The sequence below is a fragment of the Erythrolamprus reginae genome, chromosome 13 (genome assembly GCF_031021105.1).
Source record: "Erythrolamprus reginae isolate rEryReg1 chromosome 13, rEryReg1.hap1, whole genome shotgun sequence".
Classification (NCBI taxonomy): domain Eukaryota; kingdom Metazoa; phylum Chordata; class Lepidosauria; order Squamata; family Dipsadidae; genus Erythrolamprus; species Erythrolamprus reginae.
In genome coordinates this window covers 10,733,763-10,752,679 of record NC_091962.1, presented here as the reverse complement: position 1 = coordinate 10,752,679, position 18,917 = coordinate 10,733,763, and the positions used below count along the sequence as shown (strand labels likewise).

Sequence of the window (18,917 nt, the reverse complement as noted above, 5' to 3'; positions counted from 1 at the left end):
TTGTCTCTCCCACACATTCTGAAGAGGATTTGATATCTAATACAAGCTTGATCAAATAAATGAATAAAAATAAACAGATTCGTCCATTCAACCCCTGGATTCAGAGTCGGTCTGTCTCTCAGTCCAAGAAGCTGGGGACAATTTCTGATTTGGAGGGAGTTTATTTATTTATTTCATTTTATTTATTTATTTGTCCAATACACAATACATATTGAAGAGAATAGACATGTAGTAATATATATAAAGAAAAGGATAGAAGAAAAGATATAAAAATAGAGGAGAAGATATATGAAAGGAAGAAAAGATATATCAGATCAAGGAGAGACAATTGGACAGGGGACGGAAGGCACACTGGTGCACTTATGTATTTATTTATTTTATTTATTTATTTATTTATTATTTAGATTTGTATGCTGCCCCTCTCCGCAGACTCGGGGCGGTTCACAACAAAATGAAACAATTCATAACAAATCTAAATTATAGTTTAAAATATTTAAAAACCCCATTTACTAAACAAACATACATACAAACATACCATTCATAAATTGTATATGCCCGGGGGAGATGTCTCAGTTCCCCCATGCCTGACGACAAAGGTGGGTCTTAAGGAGCTTACGAAAGGCAAGGAGAGTAGGGGCAGTTCTAATCTCTGGGGGGAGCTGGTTCCAGAGGGCCGGGGCCACCACAGAGAAGGCTCTTCCCCTGGGGCCCGCCAACCGACATTGTTTAGTTGACGGGACCCGGAGAAGGCCCACTCTGTGGGACCTAATCGGTCGCTGGGATTCGTGCGGCAGGAGGCGGTCTCGGAGATATTCTGGTCCAATGCCATGAAGGGCTTTAAAGGTGATAACTAACTTACTTACTGGAATTATGAGCTAGATTGGACTCCTTCCTAAACTGGGAAGCTCAAGGACAGAGCCAAACACCCCCTCTGGCTTTTCCGGGGGAAATAAATGTTTTAACCTTTGATAAGTCAATATTTAGAAAGGCCTAGTGTCTCTTGGACAGGGAGAACAGAGGGGATGGTCATCTCTGTTTCTATAAAGCACTTTTGAAGCTGGGCGTAAATTTACTAGAGGGCCAGGTTTGCCTCATTCATATTATGCCTCATTAAGCAAGGGAACTCTCTGCCACTGGACGTACTTTCTGCTTCAGGTGTCTCTAAAACAGACGTCATTTTTTTCCAGTTAATAAAATCTGGAGGCTAAAAACTTTATTTGTTTGTTTGTTTGTTTGTTTATTTGTTTATTTATTTATTTTGTCCAATACACAATGAGGGTTTTAGTGGGTATATATCTATATACACATAGTAAAATACATGATGAAGGTTATAGAGGAGATACTCATAGTAAAATATATCTAAGAAATAATAGAAAAGAAGGTATAGGAATAGAACATATCAATGAAAGAATAGAAGAAGAGATATAGGAATAGAAGAAAGGTATAGGAGATATAGGAGAGCAATAGGACAGGGGACGGAAGGCACTCTAGGGCACTTGTACTCGCCCCTTACTGACCTCTTAGGAATCTGGATAGGTCAACCGTAGATAATCCAAGGGTAAAGTGTTGGGGGTTTGGGGATGACACTATGAAGTCCGGTCATGAGTTCCACGCTTCGACAACTCGGTTACTGAAGTCATATTTTTTACAGTCAAGTTTGGAGCGGTTAATATTAAGTTTAAATCTGTTGTGTGCTCTTGTGTTGTTGTGGTTGAAGCTGAAGTAGTCGCCGACAGACAGGACGTTGCAGCATATGATCTTGTGGGCAATGCTTAGATCTTGTTTAAGGCGTCTTAGTTCTAAACTTTCTAGGCCCAGGATTGTAAGTCTAGTTTCGTAGGGTCTTCTGTTTCGAGTGGAGGAGCGAAGGGCTCTTCTGGTGAAGTATCTCTGGACATTTTCATGGGTGTTAATGTCTGAGATGCGATATGGGTTCCAAACAGATGAGCTGTATTCGAGGATGGGTCTTACAAAGGACAGTTGCAGGAATTAGGCATGACTAGTCTAGGGAAAATGAGGACAAAGGGAGACATGATAGCAGTCTTCCAATATTTGAGGGGTTGCCACGGAGAGGAAGGGGTCAACCCAGTGGACAGTCATTTAAATTTGAGCCAGCCGTGTGCAGCAGCTGCCAAAAAAAAAAGCCAACACAATTCTAGGCTGCATCAACAGAGAGATAAAATCAAGATCACGTGAAGTGTTAATACCACTTTATAAGGCCTCGGTAAGGCCACACTTGGAATCCTGCATTCAGTTTTGGTTGCAACGATGCCAAAAGGATGTTGAGACTCTGGAAATAGTGCAGAGAAGAATAACAAAGATGAGGCTAAAATATATGAAGAACGGTTGCAGGAACTGGGCATGGGTAGTTTAATAAAAAGAATGACCAGGGGAGACAGGATAAGCAGCCTTCCAGTGTCTCAGGGGTTGCCCCAAAGAAGAGGGAGTCAAGCTATTCTCCAAAGCACTTGAGGGTAGAACAAAAAGCAATGGGTGGAAACTAAACAAGGAGAGAAGCAACTTAGAACTAAGGAGAAATTTCCTGAGAGTGAGAACAATTAATCAGTGGAATAAGTGGCCTCCAGAAGTTTTGAATGCTGCAATAAGTTTTTAAAGAAAACGTTGGATAACCATTTGTTTGAAGTGGTGTAGGGTTTAGCAGGAAGTTGGACCTCCAAGGTCCCTTCCAGCACTGTTTTTATTTTTAATCTGTTTTTCAAAGCACCAGAAGGCAGGGCAAGAAGCAACTGATGAAAACTCGTCAATGAGAGAGACAACCTAGAACTAAGGAGGGATTTCCTGATGGTGAGAACAATTAACCAGTGGAACATCCTGCTTCTAGAAGTTGTGGATGCCCCTGGACAGCCATCAGTGTGAAATGGTATATAGGTTCTCCAGCTTAAGCTGGGAAATTGGACCAGAAGACCTCCAAGGTCCCTTTCAACTTTATTCTGATTCTTGTTACTTGCACCATAAAAACTGCATAGGGACGGCTCTTTTAATTTTGGATGTATTTCTATTTATTTATTTATTGCCGGACTCCATTGTGTCAACCCCTAACCCCCAACACTTCTCCCTTAGACTCTCCACGATTGACCTCTCCAGGTTCCTAAGAGGCCAGTAAGGGGCGTACATAAATGCCCTGGTGTGCCTTTCGTCCCCTGTCCAATTGTCTTTCCTTTCTCTCACTTATCATATATATTTTCTTTCTTTCATATGTCCTCTCCTCTAAGTTCACTTTACCCTTATATATATTACTACATGTCTATTTTTCTTCCTATGTATTTGTCTATTGGACAAATGAATGAATGAATGAATAAATAAATAAAATAAATTTCATCTTTATTTTGGCTCAACAACTTTTCCCCCCTTAGATCCAATTCCTCCACAAATAGAGATGTGATTTTTTAATTGCGAATAACTTTATTCATCCCACCCATCCCCACATTGAGATTCTAATAGAATAGAATAGATTTTTTTATTGGCCAAGTGTGATTGGACACACAAGGAATTTGTCTTGGTGCATATGCTCTCAGCATACATAAAGGAAAAAGATTATTAATAACTATTATTATTAATTATTAAGTTTGTTTATGACACAAATATTTACAGGAAATCACATCTGCCTCTTTCATAGGGTTAGCCCAGGAGTAGGCAAAGTTGGCTCTTCTACGACTTGTGGACTTCAACTCCCAGAATTCCTGAGCCAATCATGCCAACTCAGGAATTCTGGGAGTTGAAGTCCACATGTCATAGAAGAGTCAATTTTGCCTACCCCTGGATTAACCAATACAGTACTGACACCAAAGAATGAAAAGAAGGCAGGGTTCCATTAGCCACGCCCACTCAACGAGCACTGACCTCGCCCACTCGAGATCTCCCCCGCCTCTATCCAGCGGAGAGGAAGTGACGTCACCTCTCACGTGAAAGGGCCCAGCTATCAAACCTTTGCACTATTTTATTATTATTTTCTTCTGTTAGCTCCCCCAGATTTTTAAAACCTCAACCTCAACCCCGATTCTGTCTTGGAGGCCCGCGGATTGAATTCGAGCTCGGCGGGTCGGAAATGCCGTGAGGTCACGTGACGCGGGCGCCCGAGGCAGGAAAAGGCGGGAAGAAAAAAAACATGGCCGCTTCTTCCGCTGCGGAAGCGCCGGGGCTGAGGAAAACGCGCACGCGCAGGAAGGGTGGGTGGTATCCGTTGAGGCGAGGCGAGGCGAGGTGAGAGGGGTGGGGAGAAATGGGGGGTCCTGAGGAAAGGGGGGGACCCGGGCGCGGGGCGCCGAAAAGCCTGGAGCCGGGCGGGGGGCAGCCGCCTAGGGAGCAACCGAAGGGGGCCGGGAGAGGAGAAGTGGGACCCCCTCAGCGGGAAGAGCTCAAGAGGTCGGAGCTGAGGGACGTGGGGACCCAGGTGTCTTGGGCCCCTGGGAGTGGTGCCACTGGCAGCGGTGAGGGCCACTCTAGGACGGCCGGGGAAGACCTCCAGGCCAAGACAGGGGAACTCAGGGGGGCCCCTGGGAGGTGGGGGGCTCCCCCAGTCAGGGGGGGCTCAGGGGCCCTTTGGGGGGCCACACCGGGGCCCCCTGGCGGCCAAAGCAAGGCGGGGCAGGACAAAAGGGCCTCTTGGCCGGGGGGCCTTTGCGAAGGCTGCGGGGGCCCTCAGGAGGGCCATCCCAGAAAAGGGGGCACCCCCCGCTTGCATGGCCACAGGGCTTGGGACTTGGGGGCCCTAGGCCCACGGGAGCACTTGGAGGACAGCATGGGGCTCTTGGCCTTGGGGGTCAGCCGCAGCCTCTCGGGGGGTCTTCCCAGCCACACAGGGGCCAAGCGGGACTCGGGGGCTTGGCTCCACAAGGAGTGGCCCCGGGCCCCTACAGATGGTTCGGGGGAAGTGTGGGTACCCCGTAAGCCAGGCAGGCCACCCGAGAGGATGGCAGGGCTCCCTTGGCTGAAGGAAGGGGCCGTTCCCCGGAAAAGTGGGGCGGAGCTCAACCAGGTGTGGATCCCCCGGGAGAAGCCTGCCCCTCCTGGAGGGGGGTCGGGGGACGTCTGGGTCCACAAAGTGAGAAACCCCTCGGGCACTGGCATCATGTGGGTCTGGGCCAAAGTGACCAACTGTAGCGAGGAGGACGTGGTGAACGAAGCCAGGGTTTGGACCTTCCAGAAGGAGGGTCCGAGGAAGGGCGGGGAAGGCGAGGGAGGGTACGGGGTCTCTTAAGAAGCATGTGGGGAAGCTGACTTGGGGGGGGGGGGGAAACAGGGTTGGGGTTGGGGTGGGTGGGAGATACAGGCTAGTCCTCGACGTACGACCTCAGCCGAGCCCCAGATTTATGTTGCTAAAGTGAGACCTTCGTTCCGTGAGTTTTGAGTTTTGCCCCATTTCACGACCTTTCTCCGTAAATGAATCACTGCGGTTGTTGAGTTAGTAACATGGTCTTTAAGTGAATCTAGCTCCCCCTCCCCAATTGACATTGCTTGTCAGAAGGTCAGATGTCACCCCCTGGGGCACTGTAACTGTCATAAATATTGAGTCAGTTGTCCAGTTTTGATCACGTAACCTTGAGGCTGCTCTAATGGTCGTAAGTCTGAAAAACTCGTCCAGTCATTTTTTTCCCCCTTCGCTCACTGTTGCAAGTCGAGAACTACCTGTACCGCAGACCGGGAGGGATGGGAAAAACAAAGTAGGCTCCTTTGGAAGAAACGGAGCAGTGGTTTTTTTTTCAATCTTGGCAGGTTTAAGATGCAGGGACTTTCAACTCCCAGAATTCCCCTGGGCATGGATCTATCCATCCATCCATGCCGAAGAATTCTGGGAATTGAAGTCCGTACGTCTTTAAGGAGTTGCCCAAATTTTGAGACAAAGTCCCCTCTTCTGAAAGCAGCCACAAGGTTTATTAAAAAAAAAAAACCTGGGTTAGAGATAAGCAGGGGCGAGATCCTTTGAGGAAGGGTGGGTGGTCAGAGCCAAGAGACAACTGAGCCAACTCCTGGGGTGGCGATTCCTTGAAAGACTGGACGGTGGTGTGGTGGCACCAGGGGAGGGAGCAGAGCCTGGCTCCCCGCTAGCCACATGGGTAAGTCCGGAGGCTCTGGAGAAGTGGGTGGGGCTGCTTGCTGGTGCATGCCAAGTTTGAAGTTGGGGTGAGCATGCAAACTCCAAACACATCTCGAGTGTCGAAAAAACTGCATGGACGAGAGTGAGGCATTGATGTGTCTGGTCAGAGCTGCCAATATGAATCTCCTGTCAAAGTGTTTTTCAATCTTAGCATCTTTGGAAATACAGGGTGCGTTCCAAAAGTAATGCAATTATTGTTTTTTAAAAAGTAATTTATTGAACAGATTTGCACAAACACTTAAAATTTGTCAAAGTACTGTCCTTGGGCCTCTACACATTTTTTCCAGCGACTCTGCCATGACCGGTACATGCCCTGGAAGGCGTCTTCGGGGACCTCTCGCAAGGTCTTCATCAAGGCTGATTGGATGTCTTCTATGGTCGAAAAATGCGCCTTGCCACAACGCGCTATGAGTCCGCGAGTTCCTGGCCAAACACCAGGTGCCAATGCTGCCCCCCCCCCCCAGTCCTGACGTTGCAGGGGTTTTTTTTGTTCCCAGCCCTGCAAGGAACTTGTTTTTTATCCATAGAAGAGATCCAATCAGCCGTGATGAAGACCTTGCGAGAGGTCCCCGAAGACGCCTTCCAGGGCGCGTACCGGTCATGGCAGAGTCGCTGGAAAAAATGTACTTTTAAGAATTTTAAGTGTTTGTGCAAATCTGTCCAATAAATTAGTTAAAAATAATAATTGCATTACTTTTGGAACACCCCTCCTGTAGGTGGACTTCAACTCCCATAATTCTCCAAACAGCAATGCTGGCTGGGGAATTCTGAGAGTTGAAGTCCACCTATAGGTTGCTAAGGTTGAAAAACACTGGCCCAGCCAAGCTTCATACTTTATTCAATATGTCCAGCATGGGTCAAACTCTGTTCTGCTTTCTGTGAGTCCTCCCAACTTTTATCAGAGCCTTTCCAGGATTTTAGATGTCGTTATAGACCAGCATAAAACTGGGATCTGACATCGCAAAGAGAGAGGAGTTAGGGAAGAGAATAGAGTGGGTTTTCCAAATCTTTCTAAACTATAGCCCAGTGATGGCAGGTCTATATGTTCTTTTCTTTTCTTTACTTCTACATCTGTCTCTCTGCCTACCTATCTATTTATGCATGTCTGTCTGTCCTATCCTACCTATCTACCTACCTACCTACCTGCCTACCTATCTATCGCAGTAATGACGAACCTATGGCACAGGTGCCATGTGGAGCCATATCTGCTGGCACGCGAGTTGTTGCCCTAGCGCAGTTCCAACATGCATGTCTGTGCTGGCCAGCTGATTTTTGGCTGTCAGAGGCTCTGAGAGGGCATTTTAGCTTCCAGAGAGCCTCCAGGGGGATGGGAAGGGCGTTTTTACCCTCCCCAAGCTCCAGGGAAGCCTTTGGAGCCTGGGAAGGGAGAAACACGAGCCTACTGGGCGCACCAGAAGTTGGGAAACAGGCCGTTTCCAGCCTCCAGAGGGCCTCTGGGGGGCAGGGGAAGCTGCGTGCCATCACGGTCCTATCCACTCTGGCTATTGTGATGGATTCTGGGAGAATCCATATAGGAAGAGAATATTTGTAGCTCAGGTTTGAAATGGGCAGGGAGTGGGGTCCTTGGTGCGTTCCGACCTTGGGGATTTTCTCACAGACATTTTGTGACCCAACTATGGAACATCATCAGTTCTAAAAAGGAGTGGTGTTCGTTTTCCATTTATATACAAGTGGGTAGAAGAGGATATTGGTAGCTCAGGGTTTTACTGTGGGTCCTTGGGGCTCTTTGTACCTGGTGATTTTTTTTCACCCCAGATGTTTCATGACCCAGCTTCGTGACCACAGTTTATATATTATATATGTTTATGTAATAGTGGCTTGGCCTGCTGGAATTCCTGGGAAAGTTATTGATCAGGCTGCTGTTTACCCTGTCCGAGTTGGTAGTTCCTTGTTTACTGCTTCAAAGTTCAACATTGAAAAGGCAATCGCTCTATATAAACAGAGAGCAAACCTTATACTCCCTTCTAGCACTGACAATGTTAACTAGTTGGGTCATGAGATTTTTAGAAAACAACCAAACTCGGAGAGCACCAAGGACCACCCAGCCTCCTCCTCCTCCCTGCAAACCACTCCTCCCTCTAGCATTGATGATATTCCCTAGTTGGGCATTGAAATGTCTACAAGAATTTCATTCTACGAGATGCAATGACAATTTAAACTAAACTAAAGTAAATTAAACAAGACCCCCCTTCCCCACATCCTTCCTTCATCTTCTCCACACCACATAAACCCACTCTATTGCAGCTCTGGTGATGTTACCCAGTTGGGTCGCAAAACGTCTACGAGAAAACTACCAAACTCATAAGAGAGCATCAAGGACCTCCCAGGCTCTTTCTCCTTGAAGACCCTTCCTCCCTCTATAGCATTGATGATATTCCCTAGTTGGGCATTGAAATGTCTACAGGAATTTCCTTGTACAGGGTGCAATGACAATTAAACTAATCCAGGTGTACGCAAAATCGGCTCTTCTATGACATGTGGACTTCAACTCCCAGAATTCCTGAGCTAGCATTGTTGGCTTAGGAATTCTGGGAGTTGAAGTCCACAAGTCATAGCAGGGCCAACTTTGCCTACCCCTGGACTAGACTAGACTAAACTAAACTAAACTGGACCCCACATCCCCCCTTCTTCCTCCTCCATTTTCTCCTTCATCTCCTCCACACCATCCAAACCCACTAAATTCCAACACTGATGACGTTACCCAGCTGGGTCACGAAACGTCTACGAGAAAGCTACCCAAACTCATAGAACACCCCACTGTTGCAATGACGTTAAAACCGCCACGTCCAAGGCAGGGGATATTCTTCCTAACCTGGAACAAGCCCCCTCCCCAAATTCCCAGAAGGGTTTTTTCCTAGATGGCTCATTTTCATCCTCTCCCGTCCTGCGAAGGCGCCTCTCGCTGCATGCCGTTCCAGCCGTCTCGTACCGTGTCGGGATTTCCGAGTGCGCGGCTCCGGCGCTAATCCGTGTGGGGTCTCCCCTTCCTCCTCCGCAGAGGCTCCAGCGATGCAGACGAACGTGGGGACGGCGCTGCTCACCTTGGCTCTGTGGGCCCTTTGCTCACCTGGGCTGAGCACGGAAGGTAAACGGAAACTGCAGATCGGAGTCAAGAAGCGAGTGGACAACTGCCCCATCAAGTCCCGCAAAGGCGACGTGCTCCACATGCATTACACGGTGAGTACGGCCAAGCCGACGCACGACGGAGCTAAGAGCCGGGTCTTCCTGAATTTGGGATTGGGAGGCGGAAGGAGACAGAACTGTGTTCGGAGGAGAGTATTGGAAACCAAAGCGAAGTTTTAAGAACCTTAATAGCCAAAAATAGACAGCCAGGTATTATTATTATTATTATTTATTAGATTGGTATGCCGCCCCTCTCCGTAGACTCGGGGCGGCTATGCATGTCACAATTCAAAGTGTTGGTTATGACCTATAAAGCCCTTCATGGCACCGGACCAGATTATCTCAGGGACCGCCTTCTGCTGCACGAATCCCAGCGACCAGTTAGGTCCCACAGAGTGGGTCTTCTCCGGGTCCCGTCAACTAAACAATGCCGCTTGGCGGGGCCCAGGGGAAGAGCCTTCTCTGTGGCGGCCCCGGCCCTCTGGAACCAACTCCCCCCAGAGATTAGAATTGCCCCCACCCTCCTTGCCTTTCGTAAACTGCTCAAAACCCACCTCTGCCGCCAGGCATGGGGGAATTGAGATACACTTTCCCCCTAGGCCTTTACAATTTTATGCATGGTATGTCTGTTTGTATGATTGGTTTTTATAATAATGGGTTTTTAACTGTTTTTAGTATTGGATTATTGTTGTATGCTGTTTTGCTACTGTTGTTAGCCGCCCCGAGTCTGCGGAGAGGGGCGGCATACAAGTCCAATAAATAAATAGAATTAATGTACGACGCATCGCATTCCACTGTAATGTGGCAGGTTTTGTTTAGTGTTTTTTTAAAAACTTGGCAATTTTTAAGAGATGTGGACTTCAACTTTACAAGCGTGTTGGCTGGGGGATTCTGGGAGTTGAAGTGTTAATCGGGACCCAGGGGCCTCACATTCCTCAACCTTCCCCTCTCCCAACCTCCCACCTCTGCAAACCAAATACAGTGGTACCTCTACTTGCCAACTTAATTTGTTCCGTGACCAGGTTCTTAAGTAGAAAAGTTTGTAAGAAGAAGCAATTTTTCCCATAGGAATCAATGTAAAAGCAAATAATGTGTGCGATTGGGGAAATCACAGGGAGGGTGGAGGCCCTGTTTCCTCCCAGGAGATTCCTAGAGGGGCCTCACGAAGGCTTCTCCCCACCCTTTCCGGCCCTGTTTCCTCCCAGGAGATTTCTATTGAGAGGCCCCACGGAGGCTTCTCCCGGCCTTTTCCGGTTACAGTTTCGGAGGCTCGGGTCTGTAAGTAGAAAATGGTTGTTGAGAAGAGGCAAAAAAATCTTGAACACCCGTTTCTTATCTAGAAAAGTTCATAAGTAGAGGCGTTCTTAGGTAGAGGTACCGCTGTACTGTAGTGGCTTTTTAAAAATTTCATTTCATTTCATTTCCTTTTACTTTATTATTATTTTTTCTTTTTCCTTCTTTCTTTCTCTCCTTCCTTCCTCTCTCAAAATAGTTTTCGATCTATCTTTTCTCCTTCCTTCCTCCTTTCCTTCATTCCTTCAATCTTACCTCTCACTTGTTTCCTTCCTTCCCTCCTTCCTTTCTTCCCCTCCCTCCTTCCCTTTTTTCCTTCCTTCCTTCCACTCCCTCCCTCCTTCCCTTCTTTCTTCCCTTCCTTCCTTCCCTCCTCCCTTCCCGTCCCTCCTTCCCTTTTTTCCTTCCTTCCTTCCCCTCCCTCCTTCCCTTCTTTCTTTCCTTCCTTCCTTTCTTCCCCTCCCTCCTTCCCTTTTTTCCTTCCTTCGTTCCCCTCCCTCCCTCCTTCCCTTCTTTCTTTCCTTCCTTCCTTCCCTCCTTCCTTTCTTCCCCTCCCTCCTTCCCTTCTTTCTTTCCTTCTTTCCTTCCTTCCCTCCTTCCTTTCTTCCCCTCCCTCCTTCCCTTTTTTCCTTCCTTCCCCTCCCTCCCTCCTTCCCTTCTTTCTTTCCTTCCTTCCCTCCTTCCTTTCTTCCCCTCCCTCCTTCCCTTTTTTCCTTCCTTCCTTCCTTCCCCTCCCTCCCTCCTTCCCTTCTTTCTTTCCTTTCCTTCCTTCTTTCCTTCCTTCCCTCCTTCCTTTCTTCCTCTCCCTCCTTCCCTTCTTTCTTTCCTTCCTTCCTTCTTTCTTTCTTTCTTTCTTTCTTTCTTCCCCGCCCATCGGGGTAATTCTGGATGGCTTGATTCAACAAAGGGTTTGTGTGACGGTGCAAATGTGGTCCGGTTGTGGAGGGTTTTACTAGGAACTTCCCTAGAGGCTGAAGTGGCTTGAACATGGGCTTTTATTGTGAGCCTGGATTCTGAGTCAGCCTCCCGGGGGATGCTCACCTCAGCTGTCTTTCAGCTCCACCACCCTCGCTGACTCACCCAGGCGCCTGTTGCAGGGCTCGGCGGTGGCAGCTTTAAGCCGAGGGTGAATAGCTGACCACGGGAAAGTCCTGTGTGATCTGTGGACTCCCTTGCCAAGTTAGAAAGAGTGACGTGGCCAAAACCTGATTCCTCGTTCTCATGTTTCTCCCTTGAACTCAAGTGCCATAAAAACGTTTGGTTTCCGGACACACCTTTTTTTCCACCCTGCCCGATTTCCCCTTTCCTGCCCTCACAAATCAGCTGTCAGTGGGAATTCTCAGTCATCCAGGTCCTGGTTGATCCCAAGGTGTCTTTTCACAAGGCAGCTGGACTTGCTTTTCCCTTTCAGTCCAGTCAACGAAGCAGTGGAAGTGATGTGCCGGTGCCTGGAGGCTGTTGGGGCCTGGATGGGTGTCAACAAGCTCAAACTCAACCCAGACAAGACGGAGTGGCTGTGGGTCTTGCCTCCCAAGGACAATTCCATCTGTCCGTCCATTACCCTGGGGGGGGGGGAATTATTGACCCCCTCAGAGAGGGTTCGCAACTTGGGCGTCCTCCTTGATCCATAGCTAACATTGGAACATCATCTTTCGGCTCTGGCGAGGGGGGCGTTTGCCCAGGTTCTCCTGGTGCACCAGTTGCGGCCCTATTTGGACAGGGAGTCACTGCTCACAGTCACTCATGCCCTCATCACCTCGAGATTCGATTACTGAACTGCTCTCTACATGGGGCTACCTTTGAAAAGTGTTTGGAAACTTCAGATCGTGCAGAATGCGGCCACGAGAGCTATCGTGGGGCTTCCTAGATTCACCCACGTTTCTACAACACTCCGTGGCCTGCACTGGCTGCCGATCGGTTTCCGGTCACAATTCAAAGTGTTGGTCATGACCTTTAAAGCCCTACATGGCATTGGACCAGAATACCTCCGGAACCGCCTACTACCGCACGAATCCCAGCGGTCGATAAGGTCCCACAGAGCCTTCTCTGGGTCCCGTCGACCAAACAATGTCATTTGGCGGGCCCCAGGGGAAGAGCCTTCTCTGTGGCGGCCCCGGCCCTCTGGAATCAACTCCCCCCAGAGATTAGAACGGCCCCCACCCTCCTTGTCTTTCGCAAATTACTCAAGATCCACCTATATCGCCAGGCATGGGGGAATTAAGACATCTCCCCCAGGCTTTCTTATATTTTATGTTTGGTATGTATGTGTGGTATGGTTTTTAAATTGTTGGGGTTTTTAAATATAATTTTATTATTAGATTTGTTCCATTATTATACTGTTTTTATTATTGTTGTGAGCTGCCCCGAGTCTTCGGAGAGGGGCGGCATACAAATCTAATGAATTGAGTTGAATTGAAATTTTCCTCCGAGATGTTTCGCTTCTCATCCATTCAGAACTAAATTCTTCAGAATCGAATTTAAGACACTTCATGGATAAGAAGTGAAACATCTCCGGAGAAAAACAAGAAAGTCCAATTGCCTCTTGAAAAAAAAGGGGGGCAGCTATTTCCTGGACGCCTGAGAATCTCCACCAACAGCTGATTTGAGGGCAAGGAAAACCGGAATATTGACGTGGCAATGACCGCATGCCATGAAAAGGGTGTTTGGCTCCCTCTTGTAGTCACAGTGCAGTCACCCAACAAAATGGAAGTCTCCTTATTTATTGATCGTGTATATAAATTATTATTATTTATTTATTGGATTTGTATGCCGCCCCTCTCCGCAGACTCTGAAATATGCCCCATTGCCCTATTTCGCAAAGATTTGGGGCCCTGTAGGAAATTTCATTCTCTGGCAGAGACAAAAAAATATTCTTTTTTTATTTTTAAATATTTTTATTGATTTTTATAATATAGAAACACACACACAACATATAACAAGTGCTAAGTGATTGTGCCCACCACCAGACAAACATTTGTACCCCATGGTGATGGTGAGGAGTGGGATCGCTCGACAGGGAGCCCACAGGACAGGGCCCAAAGAGCCGCGTGTGTCTCCAGAGCCGCAGGTTGCTGACACCTGCTGTAGGGTTGTAAGCAGGAAAGGGCAAGGTCTCAGTGCCAATGTTCAGTTTCGAATGAAAACAAACCAGCCGTCCGTCACATTCACTCACCTCCCGTTTCATTTTCCTCTCTGCGCTTTCCCAGGGAAAACTGGAAGACGGGACGGAGTTTGACAGCAGCTTAACTCGCGATCAGCCCTTCGTCTTCTCTTTGGGCACCGGACAAGTCATCAAAGGCTGGGAACAAGGCCTGCTCGGGTAAAAGCCGGCTTCTGGGGAAGAGGGGGTTCGAGGGGGTTTTTGGGGGCGCCCATGATGGGCGAGCAGAATCGAATATTTTATTATTAATGAAAGGGAATTTTTCTGTTGCTCAGGGTTGACTCTCTGAGCTCGGTGGCTTCCTTGCAGATGTTTCTTGACCCAACTAGGTAATGTCACCAGTGCTAGAAGGGAGAAGGGTTAATGGAGAGGAGGAGGAGAACGGTGGGGTCCTTGGTGCTCTCTGCAGTTGGTGGTTTTCTCGCAGACTTTTCATGACCCAACTAGGTAGCACCATCACTGCTAGGAAGGGATTTAGTTTGAGTGGGTGAGGAGGAGAAGGAGGAAGAAGATCACTGTGGGTGGGGTCCCTGATACTCTCTGTGTTTAGTGGTTTTCTTGCAGATGTTTCAGGACCCAACTAAGTTGCGTCATCCGTGCTAGAAGGGAGTGTGAGGTTTGCTTGCAAACACCCCTTCTAGCATGGGTGACATTACCCAGTTGGGTCGCGTAACGTCTGCAAATAAACCACCAAGCTCAGAGAGCACCAAGAACCCAGAGAGGGGCAGCATACAAGCCTAATACATTATTATTGTTGTTGTTATTATTATTATTAGTATTATTACCGGTATTATTATTACCGGTATTATTATTATTACTGGTATTATTATTATTATTATTATTATTATTATTATTATTATTATCCCTCGCTTCTTCATGGTTCATCTTTCATGGATTCGCCATTTCACGGGTTTTCAAAGGGGGCTTAAACCATTAAATCCATTAAAAATTCATAAAATCCTTCTACAGTACTACTGTACTGTACTCTATTAAATAAACTGGTAGGATATCACACGTAGTTCCAGCTGAGAAGCATTATAGAATGATTCTTTAATGCAAAGGGTGGGTTTTAAAAGTCCGAATACTCTTTAAATACATAAAAAAAATATATTTCCTCTACTTCATGGAAATTCGTTTTTCACGGGTGGTCTTGGAACGCATCCCCAGCGAAAAACGAGGGATCACTGTATTATTATTATTATTATTATTATTATTATTATTATTATTATTATTATTATTATTATATCCTATCATGTCCCAGAATTTTTTGGCTGTATTTCTCCAAGGCTAATTGGTTTTGCCCTGAGCATTTCCTCCTGGGGCTCTCGAGGTATTTTATTTATTTATTTATTCAATTTTTATGCCGCCCTTGTCCTTAGACTCAGGGTGGCTTACAACATGTTAGCCATAGCACTTTTTAACAGAGGCAGCCTATTGCCCCCACAATCCGGGTCCTCATTTTAACCACCTCGGAAGGATGGAAGGCTGAGTCAACCTTGAGCCGGTGATGAGATTTGAACCGCTGACCTTCAGATCTACAGTCAGCTTCAGTGGCCTGCAGTACAGCACTCTACCTGCTGCGCCACCCCCGGCTCTTTTTTTAGCGTGCATATTTCAATCGAGTGCAAGGCATTCCATCCCTTGGTCCTTCTCTGCAAGATCAGAGGCCTATTTGGCAGCGACGCGGGAACAATGTGGGCCTGTGTTGTTTCGTTCAGGTGATTTATCTTCAATGCGGTCGCTTGTAGCCTTTTTTTAAAATATAGTTTGTCCTGCTTGGGCTTGGAAGGGCAAAGTTTAAAAGAGCGGAGACTAAAATTCTCAGAGTCCGTTTGAAGAGAGTGGCATATAAATACAATAAGTAAATGGATTCTAGTCCTCAAGATTTGTTTAAAGCCAACGAGGCCTCCTTTCTCGTTTCTTTTGCTCTTTCAGGATGTGCGAAGGAGAGAAAAGGAAGTTAGTCATCCCTTCAGAACTCGGTAAGGAATGAGAGCAAAACCAGGGCAGGCGTTAACCCTGGGTGGGCACCGTGCTCCTAAAGTCAAGTCTATGCCCTGGCAATGGCTCGTTGCCCCTTAGGATATATGTAAATTTTAACTTTTCCCGAGTTTGACTAGAGGTATTTCCTTTCATCCTTCGATATCCGGTTGATTTTGGCTTCTGTTGTGTATCTCACAGGTTATGGAGACCGAGGAGCACCGCCTAAAATCCCAGGTATTTTATTTCTTTACTTTATTTCTTTGTTCGTTTGCATCTCGCCTTCAACATTTTTGCAAATCAGGCAGCGGACATTTCCAACACATCTTCCTCCTCCTCCCCCCCCCCTGTAACAACTATCCTGTGAGGTGGTTCAGCCAGAGAGAGAGAGAGGGAGAGAGAGAGAGAGAGGAGCTGTCCCAAAGTCACCTAGCTGGCTTTTATGTCCAAGATCAGAAACAACTTGAGAAAATATTATTTGACTGAAAGAGTAGTAGATGCTGGGAACAAACGTCCAGCAGACGTGGTTGGTAAATCCACAGGGACTGAATTTAAACCTGCCTGGGATAAACATAGATCCATCCTAAGATGAAATACAGGAAATAGTATAAGGGCAAACTAGATGGACCAGGAGGTCTTCTTCTGCCATCAATCTTCTATGTTTCTAAGTGGGACTAGAATTCATCATCTCCTGGTGATTGGCGCAAAGTCACTCTGCTGGCTTTCTTGCTAAGGAGGGACTAGAACTCACCGTCTTCTGGTGATTGGCGCATTGTCACCCAGCTGGCCTTTCGTGTCTAAAGCAGGACCTACAACTCACCATCTCCTGGTGTTTGGCCCAAAGTTACTCAGCCACAGAACAGGACGTCATACTCTGTTTAACCAAGCGATGAAGAATTTACAATTTCCATAACACCTTCCTCTTAATTTCTCCCATTGGACCTTTATCCTGATTGGATTGACTTCGTTGACGCAATGACAGATGTTTAATAGTTAAACAAACTGGAAAAATGCAGAAAGGCAAAGAAAAAAATGAGCATAATGTGTTCTGTCAGGCTCTCCGCATGCGTGGCTGTATCACTAACTCTTGTTCCGAATCCAAGGAGGAGCTAGAGAATTGATCCCCTTCTGAGCTGTCTGCCCCACTCTCCTCCTCCCTGTCACTCATGTCTTCTTGGTCAGAGGAGCCTTCATCAGCAGATTCCACCGGGGGCAAAACAGGCCTGCAGCATGTGGATGTCTCCCCCACATCCACAGTCCTTGGGGCAGGAGCTGGGCCAGAGCTAACCACAACATAACGGGAACAAAGGGGAGGAGAAGTGGAAGAGGAAAAATTGTAGGGTGAGAAAGAAATGTATTGACTTCTAACGCTCTTTGGCTCAGTAGAGTAAGCTAATAACGCACCTCAATTTTTTACTTTGGCATAATAACATGTCGTAGCCATTTCTATACCATCCAATCGACAAAACCCAACATCAAAGTTGCATGTGGCTTTTTTTTTTCTGTCCATATCAGGCATGAAGTCCAGAAACGGTTTCCAAGTAGAAACTTGGCATAATAACACGTCATAGCCATTTCTATACCATCCAATCGACAAAACCCAACACCAAAGTTGCATGTGGCTTTTTTTTTTCTGTCCATATCAGGCATGAAGTCCAGAAACGGTTTCCAAGTAGAAACTTGGCATAATAACACGTCGTAGCCATTTCTATACCATCCAATCGACAAAACCCAACACCAAAGTTGCATGTGGCTTTTTTTTTCCTGTCCATATCAGGCATGAAGTCCAGAAACGGTTTCCAAGTAGAAACTTGGCATAATAACACGTCGTAGCCATTTCTATACCATCCAATCGACAAAACCCAACACCAAAGTTGCATGTGGCTTTTTTTTTCCTGTCCATATCAGGCATAAAGTCCAGAAATGGTTTCCAAGTAGAAATTTGGCATAATAACACGTCGTAGCCATTTCTATACCATCCAATCGACAAAACCCAACACCAAAGTTGCATGTGGCTTTTTTTTCCCTGTCCATCTCAAGCATAAAGTCCAGAAACGGTTTCCAAGTAGAAACAAAATTAATTTCAGTTCTTTCATCAAAGCAAGTCAGTTGAACCCTGTCTTTTAACTCTCATCAACCTTTGCAGCCAATTGTCCATTGTGGGAATTAAAATACCCTTCCATTTTTTAAAAAAATTCATTCATATCCAGCCGCGAGGATTTTTTGTTTTAAAGGACCACATTTCAGTTCTCCCTTCATCCATCCATCCTTCAATCTCTTGCCTTCTTCTTTCTCTCTCCTTTTCCCCCCCACGCTGTCCCCAGGCGGCGCCACGCTCATCTTTGAAGTCGAACTGCTGAAGATCGAGCGCCGCCAAGAACTATAGCTGGGCGCCTCGGCCGAGGAAGAGGGGGCTCACGCGGGGAGGGTTGCGCGGGCGAAAAACGGACGGACGGGCCAGAGAAGGATCTGGAGAAGGGTTTGTCGCTCCTAGTTGGGCCAAATTAAAAAGGAAAAAACAAAAAGCACAGACCAGATTTTGCGCCGTGAATGCGAAGGGGGGGGAGGACGTTGGGCGGGAGGGCCAGCCGAGGGTGGGATGAGGAGAGGGTTCCTATTTTTGGCGCTCGCCTCCCAAGTGTCCTCCGTGAAGAGTCCGCTTGCCAGTCTTATCTCCTGCCCTCTCGAGACCTTTAAAGCCGGTTAAAGGTCCAGCTTGTGGGTTAAACTGGGTCGGAAAAGGTTGCCAGCGTCCTACAAGGAGGAAAAAAGGGAGGGAGGGTAGGAGGGAGTAGGTAGAAAGGCCTGAATGGTTTCAAGTGGTGGTCTTCAATTAAGCCAGGACCAGTATTTTTCAACCTCAGCAACTTTGAAACAGGTGGATTTCACACACACAAACACGCATACACAAACAGAATCCTCCAACCCAGCAGGCTTTAAGAGGGGTGGACTTCCACTCCCAGAATCCCCCAGCCAGGATGCTTTAAGATGGGTGGACTTCCACTCCCAGAATCCCCCAGCCAGATGCTTTAAGATGGGTGGACCTCCACTCCCAGAATCCCCCAGCCAGCAGGCTTTAAGAGAGATGGACTTCAACTCCCAGAATCCCCCAGCCAGGATGCTTTAAGAGGGGTGGGCCTCCACTCCCAGAATCCCCCAGCCAGGATGCTTTAAGAGAGATGGACTTCAACTCCCAGAATCCCCCAGCCAGGATGCTTTAAGATG

The 18,917-nt window shown here is 47.2% G+C and overlaps 1 protein-coding gene across 3 annotated transcripts; it reads left to right on the top strand.

Annotated features, from left to right (window-relative positions):
• The first annotated feature begins 4,111 nt into the window (after positions 1 to 4,111).
• Positions 4,112 to 18,217, top strand: FKBP2 (FKBP prolyl isomerase 2). Of its 3 annotated transcripts, none has more exons than XM_070766231.1 (6): positions 4,112 to 4,187; positions 9,135 to 9,313; positions 13,759 to 13,871; positions 15,648 to 15,694; positions 15,894 to 15,929; positions 18,017 to 18,217. In XM_070766231.1, exons 1-6 carry the CDS (start codon positions 4,127 to 4,129, stop codon positions 18,076 to 18,078), a joined length of 498 nt encoding a protein of 165 aa, XP_070622332.1. In that variant the 5' UTR covers positions 4,112 to 4,126; the 3' UTR covers positions 18,079 to 18,217. The 3 variants fall into 3 exon arrangements, with proteins under 3 accessions (XP_070622332.1, XP_070622335.1, XP_070622334.1); XM_070766234.1 differs by having other exon boundaries at positions 4,146 to 4,221; XM_070766233.1 differs by lacking the exon at positions 4,112 to 4,187 and adding an exon at positions 5,268 to 6,074.
• The last annotated feature ends 700 nt before the right edge of the window (positions 18,218 to 18,917 follow it).